The following is a 20,142-nucleotide window of genomic DNA, read 5'->3' as shown; positions in this document are numbered from 1 at the left end:
GGAGTTGGGACTAAACGATCTCCAGAGGTCCATTCCAACTCCCGCAGTTCCAGGATTCTGGCTCCTGCTCTGCTCAGCCTAAGGCTGGCAGCAAGGGATGAGCGAGGGATGAGCCCCTGGTGTGCTGCAGGCAGCAGGCAATGGAGGGAGGCCTCAAGTTTGCCTTTGGACAATGGCCTGACAGCTGGGATTACTTCTTTCCAGCAAGCCAAAATGACACCATAGTCAAGGCCAGGTTCACAGTGCAAATCCAAAATACCACCAAAGCCAAGGCCAGGTCTAAGGTGCAAAGCCCAAATGTTGCCATGGTCAGAGCCAGGTGCATGGTGCAAGGACAAAACAGCATCATGGTCAATGCCTGATGATGGTGCAAGGCTGAAATGCTGCTACGGTCAAGTCCGGGTTGCTCACAGGGAACTGGGAAGAGCAGCTTCTTGCGTGGAAGAGTTTGAGTTTTTATTTTCATAACTTATGCACACTAAGTTCATTTCTAATTACTTATTTAAGCATCTTTATAAATAAAGTGTTAAATTTAGGAGACTTTATATTTCAACTACAAAATACACAGAAAGTAGGTTACACAATGCTAGTGTATGTTTTATTCCAATAAAGACAGGAGTTCCCAGGTGACAACAACTATGTGTTTATGTGTTCTTTACGGTATCCAACAAACCAGTGCCAGATCTTACCCACAATAAGAGGTTACACAGAGAGACCCAGGTAAATGTGACAGAGGAAAGAGCTGAGGCCCAGTGCGATCGGTGGGAGCATCCAGTTGTGCTTCCCTCCCATCCTCTGGTCAGAGCTGTGTGTGCATCTCCCAGCTGAGGTGAGCACACAGGTCCCACAGTGAGCCCACCGAGCATCTGACACACAGCTCACTGAAGACTGCAGTGAAAGTCTTGGGTTCCTCATCAGAAATGCCTTTATTTTCTGTCAATAGTTACTAAGCCGATTCTGTTTTCTTCAGCTTTACAGTTAAAAATTCAGTAACTTGCCAGAATCTGGCACTCCTGCCTTCCAGATTCGTCCCTCTATGATTCTTCAGCAGGCTGCTGCTCTTTGAGTTCCTTCAGAAATCCCTGTTCTGGCCTGGGAAAGCTATGGTCAGAGGACAGAAATCCTCCTCACAAGTGCTTCATCAGCTGAAGCAATCTCATTTTCTCATTCTGACTGTGCTCACACACACTGAGTCCGTATAACAACATCACATTCTTGTCAATAATGCATTCCACTCTTGCTTTTTTTTTTTTTTATTTGCTATTAAAAATACTAAAATATGACACTAGCTTTTGATCAATGGTAAAAGCAAGGAAAATAAGACCAATTAAAACAAAGCATTTAAAAAAACCACAACCCCCCTTCCTTATTTAAAAAATGGAATCTAGTTTTAAGATACTAAAAAGTTCAAGAATATAAAAATATTTACCTTTCAGAAATACTTAAGCCTACAATCACATAAAATAAGTATGAACTTAATATAAAAATCTTCATACAAATACAGGCCACCTATATTTATCCAAGCCCTCAGACCTGTCCTACGCCAACAGGAAGGTTTTGTTCAGAAATCTAGTTATGCTTCAACAGTTATTGGATAGATCAACTTTGCAACAAGTAAAATGAAGAATTAAATACTGCCGTCACTGAGGAAATTCCAGTTTGAGAAGGGATGAGGACGTGGGTTAGCCTTATGGCACATGACTTTTATGGCAAAAAGCATGACTGCAGAGAATTAATATTAAAGGAAGTAGTATTGCTACGTCCCAAAGAGCAGCTTGAGATGATTGCACGAGTTCCTTGCATTTAAATGTTATAAACCTTTACAGTTGTGCTTGAACTTACAGGGAGATGCTCACTTGCTGCAAAACGCCAACATGAGACAAATTGCCATGAACTCCCACATTAAGAGAGGAGACTGCATGCTTTTGTTGGCCTTAACGGAATGTGAATCACCACTAAATGGTTTTCATAGAAGATAAAAATCTGCCTACCCAGCCTGAGAGACTTCATGCGGCCAAGAAGTCCAAACACAACCATTAAACAGAGCAGTAAAAGGCATTAAACTTTTTCTCAAACTATGCAGTGCTTGTAAAACAGTAGTAGCACAAATCTACGCTCTACTACATTCAACATTTCGTCTCATCTAGCTTTGCTGAACTTTAAAAAGAAACCACACACATAAGCTATAGGTCTTGAAAAACAAAATACTGGCTTTGTCAGCACTATTTTTGCTTTGGATAAAAAAAGAAAAAAGAAAATAAAAAAAAGTATGGTCCCCAGTGAGCCCTTTTCAGTTCTTAATAGCTGCACATTACAATCTCCTGTAGAGAACATCTGATTTTTGCAAGCATCAAACCTCCTTTAAATTTGTAAATGGCACAAAGGTTTCTGTAAAGGCTTGCAAAACTGAGTTGAGTTTTCTCTGAAGGTACAGCATAATGTAGCATATATTCAGAGGAGAAATGAAATGCTTTGAAAAAGAACCACAAAAAGATACAGAAGTTGCTTATGTCAGTGTACCATGAGAAACACAAAAGCTGAAAACGCAGAGCATGTTTGAACAGGACCACTTAGTCGATAAAGCCTGTTTCTTTTGAAGGTGGGCATGGCCCATCTAAAGGAATCAGCAAGCTAGAGCCCTGCTCAGTCCTTACACCTCAACACTGGCAAAGCCCAGCGGCTTCAGCAGGCTCAGGCCTGATGAAAAAGCATCAGCTTCTATAGGGACACATGGATCAGAAGTGGATCCCAGGCCTTGGTTACAGATTTGAAATGAGGCTGGGATCTTTCCATCAGAGATGTGTGAGATGTTCAAAGGCACACCCAGCTTCCCTTCCTCCAGTCAGAATGCACAGCGTGAGAAAACCACCACCATCACCGCTGCTGCCTTCTTCCTTTTCTCTTAGCAGCTTTCAAGGAGTACATGACTGAGTGCACTGTATTACTACTCCTCAAGTTTAGCACATGCAGACCTTTGTTTCTCAACAGGAGCTGGACCTGCTGACACACTCCAGGAATCAGAACACTAAATTACAAACTAAGAGCCCTATGGGAGCAGACAGCATCTGTTCAGAAATTAGGTACATGGGTACAGTAGCACAAGGGACAATAACTACAGTGCCATAGCATTGGCTGTTGGGTTTTTGTTCATTTTCCTGTGGCAGAAAATGCCTTTTGAAGTCTTGTTCTTCCAGCCCCTCTGAGTGTGTGCATCCTTCTTCAAAACGGTGTCGTGAGAGTTTTAGGACTCTCCTTTGAATTCCTAGTGCCAGTGGTTTGTTGCCCATTCCTGAAACTGAAAGCAAGTAAAAGACTGAGAAGGCAGAGAACATTTTACAGAGTGAGAGCAGACACCGAGCCCTCCAAATTAGCACTGCAAAAATAACCATGTTACACTACTGATACAAACACTGGAAAAAAAAACAGGCCTTCTCTGGAGGATGCCCTTCTGGATGGGAGAAGGAAACAACATTCTGAGCTTCAGCGTGATTCACTGACCGTAATTCAGTTACTTCATTCTGTTTATGCAAGATGTCTGCAAAGGGAATCTGGACATCAACTGCAGAGCTAAAAGCAACGTCAGGTATATGAGAAGTCCCTAGCTGCAAAAAAGAGCAGCATGCTCTTATCAAGGAACTCGGCCTGAAAAATATTCTTACCCTGAAAGCACAATGGCAGCTCCTTTACCAACCAGGCATTAGCTACAGGCAATTCCATGTGCTTATTTTGTTCGGTTGGCTTTTTGCCCTAGAAGGGCAAATTCTGTTCACTCTCCCTCAGAAGGCTGAGTGGTGTATGGTGTCTGTGCAGCTGCACTTGAACTAATTCAGTCTCCTTCTGCACTGATTTCCCAACCACAGCCACTAGCAAGCACTGTCTGCACTGCATCAGCACTGCGATGTATGACACAGATTTCAGTGGGCACATCTGCTTAGGGTACCCAAAGCAGCACCTGGTGGGGGTCAGCATTTATTTGCAATGCTCACCTTCAAGCACATCAGTGCTCAGGTTCAGAGCTGACTGTAGAATTAACAGCAACAGATCTAAAGGGCACTCTGAAAGCTCTCATGTTTTGCAATAGATCCGATGAAATGTTTTCTCATTGTAAAAAGAGATTTTGTACAAAGAAGCCCTGAATTCTTGTGGAAGATGGGATGAATGAAGGCCGACTTACCACTTCACCTTCAGCATTTGTTCAAAGCTCTCAGGCAGAGCACTGCCATAGCTCTCAGGAAGAAACAGGGTGAGGATCCCTATCAGCACAGTCAGGCTTCCCATGAGGATATATGGTAGGTATCTGTCATAGGCACCTGGCAGAACACAGGACAGGAGAAGATCAATTACAGGGCCACCTTCAACGAACCCACACATGAAGTTTACATTTCAGATGTCATTGAAATGCAGACTTTATTTGGAATAATGCAGTGAAGAGGCCAAATTCAGACTAACAGACCAATAGGGGGGAACTCTTACATACTTTCCTCTTTGGAAGCACCTGATGGAACTGTGGGTGTCCCTGTTCATTTAGATGGACTAGATGAGCTTTAAGGGTTCCTTCCAACTCCAACAATTCCATGATTCTACGAAGCATCACTGCAGGGGCAGACAGGAGGCTCTGACATTGGTCTGCTCAGTTTCTGATTTAGAGCATGAAAGCAGCGGCCCCTGCCAGCAGCCTGCAGTTAGTGCACCAGCATTCAGAGTGCAGGACTTTCATCACAGCAACACAGAACTTCAGAGGTCTTTCAGTAAAGGGATTAGCTAGGAATTAAAGCAAGGCAGAGAAAGGACCAAACTGAACTTGACAGCTTTATTTTGTAGTTGGGATATAGCAGCATCATTTCCAATGTGAGGAATAAGCTAGGATTAAAATGAAGACCTCTGGGTATTTCACATTTGGAGCCAAAGTTTGTGATTTGATCTCCTCAGTGCTCATGAGCTGGACAAACTGCAAGGGCCTGATTGAGCTGTAGCAAATTTCAGCAGCTCACCAGTTCCTCCTAAAACCTCCTAACATTTAGAAAATTATTCTGATGGCTGCAACAAGACTTTTTAAAGATTGAGCCTATGGGAACCCGCAAGAAAAACATAACCATAAAAGCTTATTCCTGTCTATATCTGTTACTGCTACTTAGGCTGCAGCAGAGACTGAAGACCCCAAGGAGCATCACAGCCATTCTGTCTCTTATTTCCCATTTGCATTGCACAGTCTTTGTGCAGCACAAGTCTTTGTGCATCAGAATGGGATGTTAAAGAATGTCACAAAAAAACCCAAACTCTTTGGGAAATGAATACTTCTGCTCATAGATCAAAATGTAGACAGTAAGAAAAAAAGGCAGAATGAATGTCAAGGTGCCTGGCTTAGTGCAGAATATAGAATTCAGACCCAGTGTGAGAGAATGGACTTAGAAGACAGCAAATGGAGAGGGCTAAGAGCTGAACCTACACCTCAGAAGCTCAGGTAATTTTACGGGCAATTATGCAACTCAAGGTAGAGTGCAGGATATCTCACCCAGGTAAACAAAGTAGGGAGCAATGATGCTGCCCAGCCTGGAAGCTGTGGACATAGCCCCGACTGCCATGTTTCTGACCAGCGTTGGGTACAGCTCCACATTGTAGACATAAAGCATTGAAAATGCAGCTGTGATGCCAAACTTTCCAAGCATCACCAAGCAAACGGATAGGACATTGAGATCTGGAGGAGAAAGAAATAAATTAAGATGAATAAACAACACTCTTTGCTCAGTCCTTGTATTTCTTTTACCTCCCAAGGTCCCTATTTGTTTTGTTTTCCCATAGGAGTTGTGTGGGATTTTTTGTTTTATTTTCTTGCTAATTTTGCAGCCTATTGGTCCCACTTGGCTGCAGCTTCCCTGCTGAGCGCACTGCAGAAGGCACAGCTTGTTGTGTACTTTTCAGTTTTTGCTTTTCTCCCAGTGAAAAGGCATTCTTGAAACAGAACAAAATTCCATATTACACAGTAACGAAGCACAAGTGTAAATCCATCCCTATTTTGCAAAATTCAGTGGAGGTTTGCACACAGTGAAGTCTGGGAGGCTTGCAGGATGGTTTCAGCCTCTGTGCATAAGCAAATAAATCATAGTACACTTTTGGCTGGTTCCCTGGCCTATAAAAAGCTCAGAAATCTGACACAATTGAGAGCAGTGTGTGACTCAGCATATATGTGTGCATTGGAAAAAGAATCACTGCTAGCAATCGGCACAAATTCAACCTCAGATCCCAAGTTTGATCAGAGTTTCCATTCATTTCACAGAACCACGAGACAGAAGCATAAAGCACGACAAGGTTTTATTTAATGGGTGTATTGGATCTCGTACCTGTAGGAACCAGCTTAATGAAGAGGACAACACCTCCCCCCAAAACCAAGGTGCTGGATATGGAGTAGCGGCGAGGCAGGGAGCGCAGGAGCAGCCAGGCAATGATGTATGCTGGGACTTCAATGACTGCTGAAAGGAAGCAGTTGATGTAGGCATCACCGTGCAGGTTTGGAGTGCTGAGGGAAAGGCCAAAGTAACCGACGGAGGTGAAAAACCTGAGAAAAGCAATAACACCAAATGATCCCCGAAACGCTGCGCTCTGAACACCTCCGGTGTTGCCTCAGAGGTTGCTACAAAAATCAGATGTCGCAAAGCATCACCATGGACACCATGGCTCAGCCATCTCAGTGGCAGCCCATCTTTCTAACTCTGCCATCCCTTCCAGTGACCACATCCACAGCAGCTTGCAGACCTCGGATTTCTCTGTCCTTCCTCTGCCTTCTACACCAAGCGTGAGCCTTTGTGGAAGTCGCTCACAAAGGCTTTTCCCTGCAGTGGGCTCATTAACAACGACAACCACAAGACTAAGAAGCCTCGCATGCCAACTGTGGCATGCTCCACTGATGGGCTCTCCCACCCTCAGCATTCTGCATACATCTGACTTTAACCTTCATAGCGGAGCTGGATGTTCAGGTTTCAGACCTGCCCCCCTACAGCATCCTGAGTGTGCCGGCCAGGTCCCTCCTGTGGGGAAATAGATACAGAAAGGGGCCACAGTTTGCCTGCAATGCACTGCTCGGTCCTCACTCCTCGTGGCTGCCCAGGCAGGGACCAGGACCTCACAGATAGGAACAGCACAAGCACTGGCCTTGATTTTGGTGCTTGTTATGCTACTGAGATGCTGCCTCCGCTATGAGACATTTCTCTTCAAACAGAGGCTACAGAGATGGGAGCTTAAAAAAAATTACATACACAGGTTGTTACATACGATTTCCTTGCTGTTTTACACTGACTTGAGGCTACACCTCCACACTTGTGTGCTAAGGCAGCACAGGTGCAGAGGCTACTGAGGGACATGCACCAGCCAAGGGCTGTGTGTGGGCAGGCACCAAGGCTGAAACTCATTATCTAAACCTGTGACACGTGCCCTCAAATCAGAGATTGTTCTATTGCCTGGGTACTTTAGGAATACACATTTCCTTACCACAAAAGTAATGACATAATAGTAATAGTTGCAATGTTTCGGGTTCGAAATAGGTCCAGAAGGATAGCCTTCTGCTGCTGCTGAGGCTTCGAATCCTGCATCTGAAGGAAAAAGGAAAACAAAACCAAAAAAATTCCCACACACCTCAGAGCACAACAACCTTTGCAAACCAACAGCTCGGGCAGTAGGAAGTTACGACTGCACTGGGATAATGGGTCAGCCCAAGTCCTTAGCGGAGCTGGCGCCTGCACCAGCAGCACTCCGTGGTGGCTTGATTTTTTGGGTCAAAAAAGGCAGCATTTGGTACAGCTGCATTGTGCACGCTCATTAGATGGCCAGAAAGGCACATTAATACTTCCTCAAGGATCTAACACAGTCCTTCCAGGAGCAACCTCATGAGTGAAGGCGTTTTTCTGTGCGTGTGCGCTCGTGCACTCGGCTCTCTTCTGCTCATCATTCAGAAGGGTGGCAGATAAATGCACAACACCAGTTCAGCTGCCTGCTGCTGGCGGGGGATGGAGACTGATGCTGGGTCTCAGTGCAGAGGCCGAGGTGAGCCAGTCAGCACCCTGCTGGGGCACGGAGCAGCCCAAGCAGAGGTCAGTGCTGGCAGCCAGGCTTCCTCCCAGCCCCAGAGCGAAGATGAACCTCCTGTAATGAAGCCCTGACTCTCCTGTGGAGGGAAAAGAGGTTTCCCTTTCCTAAGAAGGAATGATAGTTTCTGAAGGATATCTTTACAGCAGCATTTGAACAATACTTCAGTGGGAAGATTCAGGTGCAGCCGTCACCCTCAGGCTGCTGTGGACAGGCTCTTAGGATGTGAGGTTCCCACGAAATGAGCACAGTTGAGCTGCTGCTTGGTGCCAGAAATGCACAGAGTGATGATCTGTACTCAGCTGACAGAGCCTGAAAGGTCACATCCAGGATGAAGGACAACTGAGAAGGATAACGCTTCCACGGTGCCCATAGCTTCCCATAGATGGAACTTGCACTTGAATTTACAGCACCACAGATGTTTGGAAAAGAGCTCATCAGCAGCTCAGCCAAAATTTAAGCGCAATAAATTGGTGCTGCCAACTACAGGGGCAGCGTGCAGCATTTTGCTCCAAGTATCGCAAAGGGTGTGTAGTGCTTTGCTATTGCTGTACCAGGAGATGTCAGGAGAAACACTGCAAGTGCTGGTGAGACGCAGGAATTCAAACTCAGCACAGACCCATGGTCACCATCAGCTTGGCCTGGGTTCTTTCTGAGACTTCAGGAGCTCCAGAGTGGGACAAAGCTCCTGTAGGGAGGCAGGCACGAAACCCAGCCGTTTCACAGCTGTAAGCAGTTCCTCGGCTTTCTCCTTTTCACCAACAAACATGAAATACAAGGAAAAAAAACAGGCCTACAGAAGAACTTCATGTGATTCAGTGACTTCGCCTTAGTCATGTGCTTTAAGTGCAGCTCCAGCACTTGCTGCTCTGTGCAGCTGGAGCATCCCTGGGGCTGCACAGACCCTGCACACGTGGACCTGGACTTAGTGCTCACGTGCAGCCCAGCAAAGGGCCGTAGTTAAAGTACAAAGAGCTGACAGTGCCCCAAGTTGGAATGGGGTCAAACTTGTCCTCCTCAGGCCTCCTCAGTGCCCCCAGGGTGAAGCAGAAGCTGGGTCACCCTTGCTCTGAAAACCACAACCAACTTCTGCTAAAAAAAGTTTTGCTGCTAGCAAAGCAAGCCAGGAAGCAAGCCCTATGGCTGCTCATCTCGCACCGCTGCCCCAACACTTACCTGAGGCCAGCAGCCCTGCCAGCCTCTGCGAGCTGCAGCTGAAGGCCAGTTCTGCTCTGGCAGTTTACAACAAGCCAGAAGCGATAGGATGTGTGACACATACCTCTGTGGCATCAAAAAGCACGGCTGGGGCTGGGGTGTTGTTTATTTTTGCAGCCTTTCGGATAATAACTTCTGCCTCTTTATATCTTCCCTGGGAGATCAGCCAGCGAGGGGACTCAGGAATGATCCTGCAATGAGTTTCAGAATAAATGACTCAATGCTTTTCACTGAAGTAAGGCATTATTAAAACCACATGGATGCTCTGTATGAGTGATGCTCTCAGTCAGCAGAGAAGCATGCAGGCAATGCAACCCATCCCACTGGGACCAGGGGAGGACTGGGGCACAAAGGACGTGTGTGTCCTCGTGCTGAAGCAGGGCACTTCTCCTTGAGGGCTGCTTTCATTCATTGCTGCCCCCCAGCAAGCTGCACAGTTACTGCACAGACATCAAGAATGGGGGCAGCGCTACCAAGGTTTAGAAAATTATTCACAGGAAATAACAGACGGTGTGGGAATGCTTTAAATGTGCAGAGGGTGCATCAAAAAGCTCTGTGTCATAGGAATCCTATGTACAAAACATGACAACTCCACCACAGATCTGATGCAGGCTCTCCCAGGCAAAGGATGCTGGCCGTGTCCCTGATGGCAGTTTTCAACCAATTCCAGGCACGCGAAGAGCAAATTAACACCAAACACAGGACAGAAGGCCTCATCCTTCCTTAACTAAACCCTCTTCTCTTTCCAACCCAAGACATTCCGTTATTCTATAATTCCTTTACCAAGCAGCTCCCTGGAGGGCTAACCCATGTCCTGGCTTTGAGTGCCATGTGAGTTCTATCAGCACCACATTAACTCCATACCGAAAGTGCACCCGCAGCAATCTTCTGCATGCTTTGATAGAGATTCCCACCAAATTGCAAAGCAGGACTCTGAAGCCTTGCCTTAGGGACATATTTCTCATGCCTCACGGTGCCAATCCCATAGCAGAAATCTGAAAGCTTGCATGCAAAACCAACCTCTCCATCGAGCAGCAGTTTGGGACAGAGGGATACACAACTGTGGTAAAGGACTCTGAGACATTTCAAGTTAAATGAGCAAAATAACCCTCAGGGGAGAATTGGACCAGATAGCACAGTGAACTGCTGGCCTTTTGCTGAGATCTCACAGCCCAGCAGCAGTTGAATCCTCACTAAGAATGACTCAAAGGAAAAAGCAGGGAAGAAAAGTTAAGAGCAGATCACTGGGCAGTTCCACAGAGTAAGCTGAGAGGTGATTAGCAATGCCTGGAGGCATAAGGCAAGTCGAAAATTTCCAAGCTGCTCTGGAAGCTGGTGAAAAAAAAAAAGCCCATGGCAGCATGAGGATCAGCAGAGGTTATCTGAGCCCAGAACTGGCCAAAAACAAAACCGAAAAAAAAGCCAACAAAAAAAACCATCCCCTTCCCCTCCCCCCCAGCTCCACCTCAAAGCAAATCCCTTCTCATGGGAAAAAGAAAATCCACCAGAAGGGGAGGAGGCGCCCAGGACACCCACACTCACCACCAGAGCGGAACGCAGAGCAGCCCGGGGAGGGTGAGAGCCAGCAGCAGCATCCGCCAATCTCTGATGAAGTAAGCAAACAGGGGCAGCAACATGTAGCCAATTGCAAAAAATATGCAAACTCCTAACGTAGAGAATATAATACGAACTGATTTGCCAAGAATTTCTGTTCCTGTTTAAAACAAGGGAGGTTGGATTAGCAATTTAACTCTTTCTGGTCGATCACGACTATAAACTTTAGTGCATTTACAAGGAGATAAGCTGAACAATGGCAGAAAAGAGCAGTTCCTCTTATGTGACACTTCAGTGGACACTGCCGAGGAGAGCAGTTCCTGTGTTATCGCCATCAGAGCTGACAGGTCTCACAGAGGGCTCAGAGCAATTTGGATCACCAAGCTCTCCTCTGCCGCAAATTAAGAAAGAAACAGCTGGCAGTATCTTTTAATGAAGTCCTCCTCTTAGCATCATAAATGAGTTGGGAACAGAAATAAAGGCAGCCGCGTGGAAATGAAATGGGAAGGCTCTGTGCTTTGCTCCCAGCAGATGGGAAATACTGAGCCCCAGTGGCAGCCAATGCCCCCAGCAGCAGCCAGAGGTTTGTGTGAAGGTGAATGACCTCTGCTTGGGAAACAAAATGATCAGAGAGCACCTAAATTACCTTTGATAACCTCATATCTGAAATACAGATATGTATTGTACAGATATGTTCCACAGCTCTGTTAAGCCCAGCCCTGGGCAGGCTGCAGGTGCTGTTTGCTCTGCATTGCTCAGTGCTGGGGAGCTCAGCCCCTTCCCAGAGCTTTCTGCCCTTGGGTTTGGGGTTTCCCAGCTGGCAGATTGGGATCCCAGCTGCCCCCCATCCCAGCACCCCCACCTGCGGCACAACCAGCTTGGGGTTAACAAGTAATTCGCTGCTGAAGGAAAACTGGTCTGTGGGTGGGAACCAGTGCTGCTTTATCTCTGGGAACAAAGCTGCACTGCCAGCAGCACGCTGTGGCTGCAGGGCATGAAACAGGAGGACAGTGGTCTCCGATAGCACTCTGTGGCTGCAACCAGCATTGCCACATGACCGCAGCCAGCAAGAGCTGTGTGACACAGCCTGGGGCCAGTGCAACATCTAGCAGTGAGAACTGGAGACGTTGTAAACCATCCCTGGAGGTGGACAAGGCCAAGGATGGGTCCCAGGCAGCTCGAGCTGGTGGGGAGCAGCCAAGTCATGGCAGGGGTGGAGTTGAGGGGGCTGTAAGATCCCTTCCAACAAAACCATTCCGTGATTCTTTTATAACCATTACGTATAAATAGAGGGTTTGTATCACTACCAAGCCAATAGGAGCTGACAACTGCCAGCTACAATTCCCTTCTGCTCCTCCCCTGCCCTCATTCTCCAGACCAGGAAATGGCAATTCTGGGCTGACACGAGCACACCTTCACAAAGCAGTGTTGTTTTACAGCCCCAGCACCTGAACACAGACATTTTGAGCACAGCCCTACAGCTCTGCCAGGAGCTGCAGCAGAACCCCAAAAAATGCAGCTCCACAGCCACAGCACTGCCCCGTGTTTCCCCTTGGGAAAATAAAGAGGGATTTTATGGCTATCCAGGGCCATCAGGGTCACCTGTATTGCCCAAAGCCCATAACTCTGTACTAGTAGCTTCCCACGGCAGATGCAGCATAATGGATGCAAGGTGATGGACGCAGGGTGATGCTGGGGGCCTCAAACTGGCCCCAGCCAACCCCTTCCTGGTCCCAAATAATGCAGCATGAGGGGCAAAGCTGACCTCAGGATGGAGGGAGGTGACAGCAGCTGGCTGTGACATAATGCTGCGGGAGAAGCATGCTACGTGCTGTCCATGGCAATGCTGCTCTGCTCTGAGGTGTGCAGATCCCTCTGCTGCTGGGGCTGGGCAGGGAGGAGCCCCAAATGCTGCTGCTGCCAGCCCTGTTCCTGCTGATAGCAGCCCTGAGCATTCCCCCAAACCCTTCCCTTAACAGACAGGAATGGGTGGCTGTGTTGATGTTTGCTGCACCCACCTTCTTCTCTAAGCCTACAGAAAGTACAGGCTCTAACTAATTACTTGAAGAGATCCCTTAAGGCATCCTGGAGGAAAAAAAATAAATCATACTGGCCTAAATTAGTAACCGTACCAACAAGGATTTAGTGCTGCCCTTAATGAAGTGCAGATTAAGAAGAAAAAAAAAATAATACATTAAGCAAGCATTTAAACCAATGCAGATCAATTCCTACCCAGTATGAAGGCCACCACATAGTTAGAGATCTGTCCCATGCCCACTATGAGGAAGAGCACTGTGAACATCTCCCAGCTGTTGGAGAAGATCTGCAGGAAGCTGAAGCCGGTCTGCACAGCCATGGTCAAGAAGAGGATGCTTTTCCTGCCAAACCTGGGGAAGGACAAGGACATGGTTGGGAAGAGGGGATCTAGCTGTGGTGAGAAATGTGGAACTTCTAAAGAAGCTACAGCACGTTCTGATTGAAATGTGGAGAACTAGGTTTTAAGCTCCCTTATGGGTCCTACAGCCTCCAGTTGGGGCTGATCCTGGACTCTGCCCTGCTCTGAGCAGTGCTGGCAGCATTACCTGTCTGAGAGCTGCCCCGAGACGAAGGAGCCGATGAGGACACCCACGAAGAACAGGGATGTGGTCAGTGGCACTTTCCAGTCGTCCTCACACACCAGGTTCCACTGCAAGAGAAGGGCCCACATTCAGCCTCTGTCACGCAGAGGAACTCTTGCTTCCCAGGAACGTGCCCATTTCCATATAATTTGGATGAATTCCCCTATCCTCAGCGCTGGGACACTGAGGTCTCTGCTGTCAGCATGCAGCTGCCCGTGCCCGTGGGACTGCCTGCATCCAGACCTGATAGAATCACAGAATCACTGTGGTTGGAAAAGACCTCTAAGATCACCAAGTCCACCCCCTGCCCATCCCCACCATGCTCACTACCCACATCCTCAGGTTCTCTGGCTTGTGGGTTCGACAGAATCTATGTGCGAGCGTACACAGAACAAACTATTTTCTCACACAGATGGTTTTGCACGTTCCCTTTCCCCCTGCAGCCTGCAGGTGCTCATCGCTCACCCTCGCAGCTGGGACGAGCTTTGGGACGGGAGCCAGGATGGAAACTTCCACCCAGCACCCACACAGAGCTTAAAAAATCAGAAGAGCACTATGAGTGCAGCAGGGCTTGCTGACACCCCAGTGAGCAGCCCCGGCCAGGGCACACCTATGGGGCTCTGCAGAACTTCAAACGGATGAGACAAGCGTACCATGAAGGTAGGCGGGCCAGCCCCAGATCAAAGTGCAGTGTAATTTCAGTAATTAGCTTTGCTATCGAGAGCAGGGATATTGCCTCTGCCAGGATTCGTCCTTTGGAGAGGAACCAGGAGGTGTGCTTCAACCCCTTCAATCTGATTAGTACCTAAAAGAAAGCATCTTGTCCCTGCTGGGAGGGCTGGGTAGGCAAAGGCCAGGACTAGGCACTCATCTGTGATTATCTTAATTGCTTTTGATAAAATGGAGGGGAAAGGTAGTTGAGCAGAGCTCTGACACTTGCAGGGATCATAGAGTCATGGAATATCCCGAGCTGGAAGGGACCCATAGGGATCATCATCTCCATTTCCTGAAATGTTGGAGTAGGGATGCTGCTCTCGGAAAGTGTGCACTGGGATCTGTGAATCTTGTCAAAGGGAATGGAGATCTCTGTAAACCTGGTGGAAATCAAACCCTGTATTAAAAACAAAGCGAAACTCAGCTTCAGGAAACGGGACACAAAAACAAGAGTTTCTTCAGAAAAAAAATGAACAAAGGCAAGAGGGCTGCGCCTGCACGGCACAAGCTTGGGTTCCATGGGCCTCTATCCTGGGCCAGCACTGTGCCACTGTGCTGTGCCCTCCTGTGATCTCCCAGCACTGAGATTTCCAAGTAAGAGTTGGTGTAGAAGGTTCCTAGAAAAGCCAAAAAGACAGCGAACAAGGGAGAAGGTTTCCAAGTTGCCATGTCCTGACTTGCCCAACTTTCTGCAGTCAGCAAACAGTGCGGTGCCAGAATGCGCAGCCAACACAGACCATTACTCAGGACATGAAAATGTGACACCCAGCAAATAGATGGAGCTGTGGCAGCTGTCCCCAGTGACCCTGACCCACTCTGGCTTCAGGCTTGCATTGGACACCAGGATGCTGCTCTGGGAGCACCAGGAGGCATCCCGACAGCTCAGGGCTCATGGACTCAGCCCATGAGTTGGAAATGAAGCCCCAGGATTAATATTTGTCACTAGTTAATCACAGAATCGTTGATTGGAAAAGACCTCTCAGATCCCCAAGCCCAACCCAACCCACCTCACCATACTCCACTCCCTGGGCAGCTGTGCCAGCACCCGATGGCTCTTCCAGAGAAGAAATTTTCCCTAATATCCAACCAGACCCTGCTGTGATGCAACGTGAGGCCATCATCTCTTGTCCTAAAAGGGCAGCATCTCAATGCCTGCTTCTGCACTGCTGGGTGGGAGCTGAGGATGGGTCAGCACTTCCAAAATGCCTACACAAAGCCAAAGGCACCAGCTGAAGACACACTGATCCCGTGCTCCGCAGCGCCTAATGCCTCTCACCAGCTGTCCCATGACACGCTACACAGACAGCAGGAATTGCTGACATTGGGTCAAAGCCCTTCACATCTGCAGGATGCGATATGCAGCATGGAGCAGCTGGTGGTGGGCTGGGATTTCTGTCTAAAGGCACTCACTGCATTTGACAAACAGAAAACACACACACATAGCAAACTCACAGCCCCCCCAGCACACCTGGGGCTGCTCAGCAGAACGGTGCTGCTGATGGGGGTTGCTGCACTCTGCGACACAGAGCTGCACCACGCACAGCCGGGGTGTCCAAATGGCCTCTGCTGGATTAATTATCCATTAACCAGCAAATAAATAATACTGTAACGTTCCAGGCCAAGTGCACTGCAGAGCAAAGTTCAGGTAAGCTTCCAAGCTTTCACCACCAGGAATAAGAGTTGGTTGTGATCACTGTTACCACACCGAAAGGCCCTTTGCTATTGCGCCAGCACGTTCCCTTCTCTGTCATCTGTTTTCAGATCAACCCTGTGACTGAGCCTGGGATGCTCTGCCCAGGGGATCTGCACATCCCCACATAGCCCAGCACGGAGCTGGCATCCCCCAGCCTGCTCCATTCCAGCAGCAGTAACAGGATTTGATGCAACTCAGTGAATCGAACACAACCTCCGGTGTTTCATCCTGTGCCATCCAATTCTATTCCTCTGCTGAGGACGGTTTTGCAGCTTGCCTGATGATGTGTCCAGATTTGTCTTTACGAACACAAACAGAAACGCTGGGCACAAAAAACAGCATCACAAGTTTAACCAAACTGCTCCTTTTCATGGTTTCATCACTGCCTGCTTTCTCTGTTTCAAAACTGAACCCAAAATCTTTCCCACATGTTCATGCTGTTCTGAACAACAAGAATCCTCCTCCATCTGGTCTACAGATGGGAACCCAGCACTTGGTTGCCACTGAAACTGAGTGTGCTCTGGCTCCTTGGTTCTGCCCCAGGTCCCCAAGGCAAACCCCACAGTGAGCACTGGGGGCTGAGCACATCCGGGGTTGCTGTCCCCTCCCTATGTCTTGCTGCCACTTTCCCCTCCCCCACATCGGTGTCCCCATGCCCCTGGCTCACCCCACAGCTCCTGGCAGGACCTTGCCCAGCCGTGCAGCAGTTTTTGGTGGCAAATGGCCCTGCTGAGTCACCAGGGCTGCAGCCAGTGCCAGCCACTGCTGCCCACACCCCAAGCACAAGCCATGGGCTGCACGAATGGGACGTGACCCTGTGGTACCAGCAGGCTTAATGGTGGCATTGCTGAGCACGACCTGGACAGGATCCCGATCTCCACAGCTGTGCACAAGCCTACCCCAAGCCCAAGGCTACAGTGGCCTCAGTCTGTGTGGGATGCTCTGCTCCCTCCCGGGCCACTTGGAGCCATCCTAGCTGGGGACACTGCCCATCCTGGGACACTTGGGGCCATCGGCTGCCACACACCAGCGTGAGCTGAGCCGGTTATTGCCATCACCCTCTGATACAACACCAAAGAGCACAGCAGTCCCACATCTTTTGGGGCATCGCACTGTGCTCTAGCAGAGCTCATCGCCAGCAGAGGCAGAGAGCCCATCTAAATCAAAACCACAGAAGCGCTCCTGTGGCAGTCACCACTGAAGTCCCCATGTCCCTGCCATTGCACAGGCTTATGGTGATGCCATTGTACAGGCTTACAGTCGAATAGGGCATCTTGGCCACGGGCTCACACCTCAAAGCCAGCTCCCCGACCGACCACTGTCCACAAAGCCCCCAGTCACCAAGGACCCACGCTCTGTGTTCCTTGGCAGTGGTAGCATCCTCGTGCCAAGAGGTGAATCAATGGGAATTAGCCAGGACGCTCAGCGTGCCAGCAGGGAGAAAACAGCAGGAGGAAACAGCAGGGAGAAACCATCATGCTTCTATTTTCAGCCTCTCTGCCACAGAAAATCCCTCTCCAAACAAACCGCGCCGGCGCTCGAAATGAAAACACACAGCGATAACACGCGCTGCGGCTGAGCTCCCGCTCACCTCCTCCAGAGCATCACCTCTGCCCCAGCCCTTCTATCAGGCATCCGACGCATTCTCTCAGGAATTCGCCCTGCGGGAGGTGGTGTCCCTCTGTCCCTCTGTCCCCCTCTGTCCCTCTGTTCCCCCACCCCGGGGATCGCCCCGCGCCTCCGCGCCTCCGGCAGCGCGCACCGCACCGCACCCGCGCACCTCGGTGACGATGGTGGAGCGGTACACGTCGCTGCTGTACTCCCAGCCGTCCAGGCACGGCTCCTGCTCCAGCTCCGCCAGCTGCACGTCGATGCCGGGCCGCAGCCCCAGCGCCGACAGGTTGACGAGCGCTTCCAGGCGGTAGCGGCTGCAGCGGCTCGGCTCCGTCAGTCCGCCGCGCAGCTCCAGCGGGATGCTGGCGTTCCTCCACTCGTCGCTCAGGTTGGTTCCGGGCGGCACAGCGCAGCGGTGCTCGGGGATACCGGCCAGAAACACGGCCGACATACCATTGAAGCCGTTGGGGATGATGCTGGCGCTGAGCAGAAAGAAGACGAGGCGCTGAAAGCGGCCCCACTCGCCCAGGAAGGCAGTCAGCTCCTCGTAGTCCCGCATGGTGCTGCGTGAATCTCCGCGCCTCTGCGCGCCCCGTGCGGAGCGGCTCCTCCCCGGTTCGGCCCCGCGGGGCGGTGCGTCCAGCTCCGAGGATCCGCTCCACCGCCCCCCGAGCCGCTGCGGGAGTTCTGAGAGCGCGGCTCCGCAGCCACGCGCTCTGAGCGTCTCCTGCTTCCCGGCTGCTTCCCGTCACAGCCGACAGAATGCGGTGCGGAGCTTTGCGGTCGGCGGTGCGGAGCGGGCATGTGCCACAGCAAGTGGGCAGAGATCAACGCAGAAACACGTCGGTCGCTCTGACTGTAATGCCGCCTGTTTATTTCCGTGGAATTTACAACAGCGACAAAGAGACTGATAGAGCAGGTTCTCAGCTCCAAAATACTATTTTTCAACGTAGTCATCACCATTAAATGTGCGTTTTTGGCAGGGATGAACAAGAGTTGCAGCTGGGCTCGTACAGATCTTCACTGGGGGAGATGACCCACCTTTTCACAGCTGCTGGGAAAACACACAGTCACAACACACAGTTGCCCACACAGCCTATCTTTCACTGTGCCAACATCCACTGTTTGGTCTCAAAAACATTCAGCGAGCATCGATGAATGTCAGCATGTGTTCAGCCCCTACTGCCTAATCGCCGACATCCACCTCCTTTTATTGTGAGCCCATGCGATAAAATGGGAGGCATTACTTTCGGAGCAGGCTTCTCCATTACCAGCTGGGGGATGAGTGCAGTTAGGACAGAGCCACGGGCAGCGCAGGGCTGACAGCACTGCCCCTGATCCCTGAGCTGCAGGGGGATCAGCTCTGCGAGCAGAGCCCTGCTGTGCAGCGGCGATGGAGAAACAGCCGCCGTCAGCCACAGCTTCACACACCTCATGCACTCAGCCCCCCCAGGAGCTGCCATCCCCTGCAGCACGATGTTTATTTCCCCAGTGCTCACCCTACATCACACACAGGCTCAGCGGTGTCCGCTCCGAGGGTTCCTGCAGCAGCTCCAGCCCGAGAGCAGCACTCTGTGCCAGATCCTATCTGCTGCCTGCTGCTGCGCAACACGTGATGCTGCAGTAGGACCTGCAGACAGCTGCAAGGCTGCGCAGGAAATCTGAGCTGCGCTGTCATCATCTCCTGAAATAGCTCACAGGACACTCAGAAACACGGCGGTGTTTGAAATGTGCTCAGAGCTCAAATCGTTTCCTAATGCTCTCTGTGCCAGGCTCTTCCGATGCTTGTGATGTTGTCTGGTGCCTTGGGAGACACCAAAACATCCATGCACCATGCTGGGCAGCCCTGTGAGCCCTGGTTTGGGGCTGTCCTCTTATCAATGCTGGCACAGCTCTGGGCGTATGTGGAACACGATCAGCCAGGAGGGAAAGTGGGGCTGTGATGTGGGCAGCAGGAAGGCAGCAGGAAGACGCAGCTCCTGTTTGCAGCGTTCTCCCAGGGAGCACGGGCTGCTTGCTGCTGCACACATGGTGTGAGGCTGTGAGCTCAGCAAGGGGCTGACCCCAAGGATGGCACTGAAATTGCTGCAGCAAGCAACAAGCCCCCCCCTTGGGCATTGCCTGCTCCCTCCTGGCTGGGGTGCTGCTTTCTTGTCTTTATTTTAAAGATGCATCCTGGGGAACAACATGCAGGAGAACAAACCTTGCTGAGGTGGCATCTCGGCAGCAGTGACAATCAGAGGTGGAGGCTCCAAAAAGAGCAGTGCAGTGCCAGGAGGGCTCTGCAGCAGTGCCTGCGCAGGAGAAGCAGGTGGCAGCATTGATCCAGGCCAGGCAGAGAGCTGCAAACCAAGATTAGAGATGGGAGCAAAAGATTGGGACTCCTCTTGCCTGCAGAAGGACTGCAAGGGATGGCTCATGCCCTCCAGAGTCACCGTTCAGCCCAAGGTGGTCCTGGCGATAAGAGTGAGCGGGGCCACAGTGGGATCAGGGCTTGCAGATGGGCAGCTGCAGTCCTTAATGGTGTAAGGATTCAGTGCACTCTCAGATCCTTATTTATTGCCATTATTGAGTCAACAGTAATTATGCAGTAACTGCAGTTGCCTGGAGGAATCATTTGCAGTGCTCATAAACACCTGTGGTTAGACTTCAAATTTA

At 49.9% G+C, this 20,142-nt stretch overlaps 1 protein-coding gene across 1 annotated transcript; it reads right to left on the bottom strand.

Annotated features, from left to right (window-relative positions):
* Positions 1-572: 572 nt before the first annotated feature.
* On the bottom strand, positions 573-18,806 carry SLC22A4 (solute carrier family 22 member 4). The gene is made up of 10 exons (XM_052689321.1): positions 17,651-18,806; positions 13,428-13,531; positions 13,078-13,232; positions 10,834-11,005; positions 9,356-9,482; positions 7,483-7,583; positions 6,339-6,553; positions 5,513-5,695; positions 4,175-4,310; positions 573-3,295 (listed from the first exon to the last, which is right to left on the bottom strand). Exons 1-10 carry the CDS (start codon positions 18,041-18,043, stop codon positions 3,220-3,222), a joined length of 1,662 nt encoding a protein of 553 aa, XP_052545281.1. The 5' UTR covers positions 18,044-18,806; the 3' UTR covers positions 573-3,219.
* Between the last annotated feature and the right edge of the window lie 1,336 nt (positions 18,807-20,142).

Source organism: Tympanuchus pallidicinctus, unplaced genomic scaffold, assembly GCF_026119805.1.
Source record: "Tympanuchus pallidicinctus isolate F22 unplaced genomic scaffold, pur_lepc_1.0 scaffold25, whole genome shotgun sequence".
Classification (NCBI taxonomy): Eukaryota; Metazoa; Chordata; class Aves; order Galliformes; family Phasianidae; genus Tympanuchus; species Tympanuchus pallidicinctus.
This window is presented reverse-complemented; position numbering and strand designations above follow the sequence as displayed.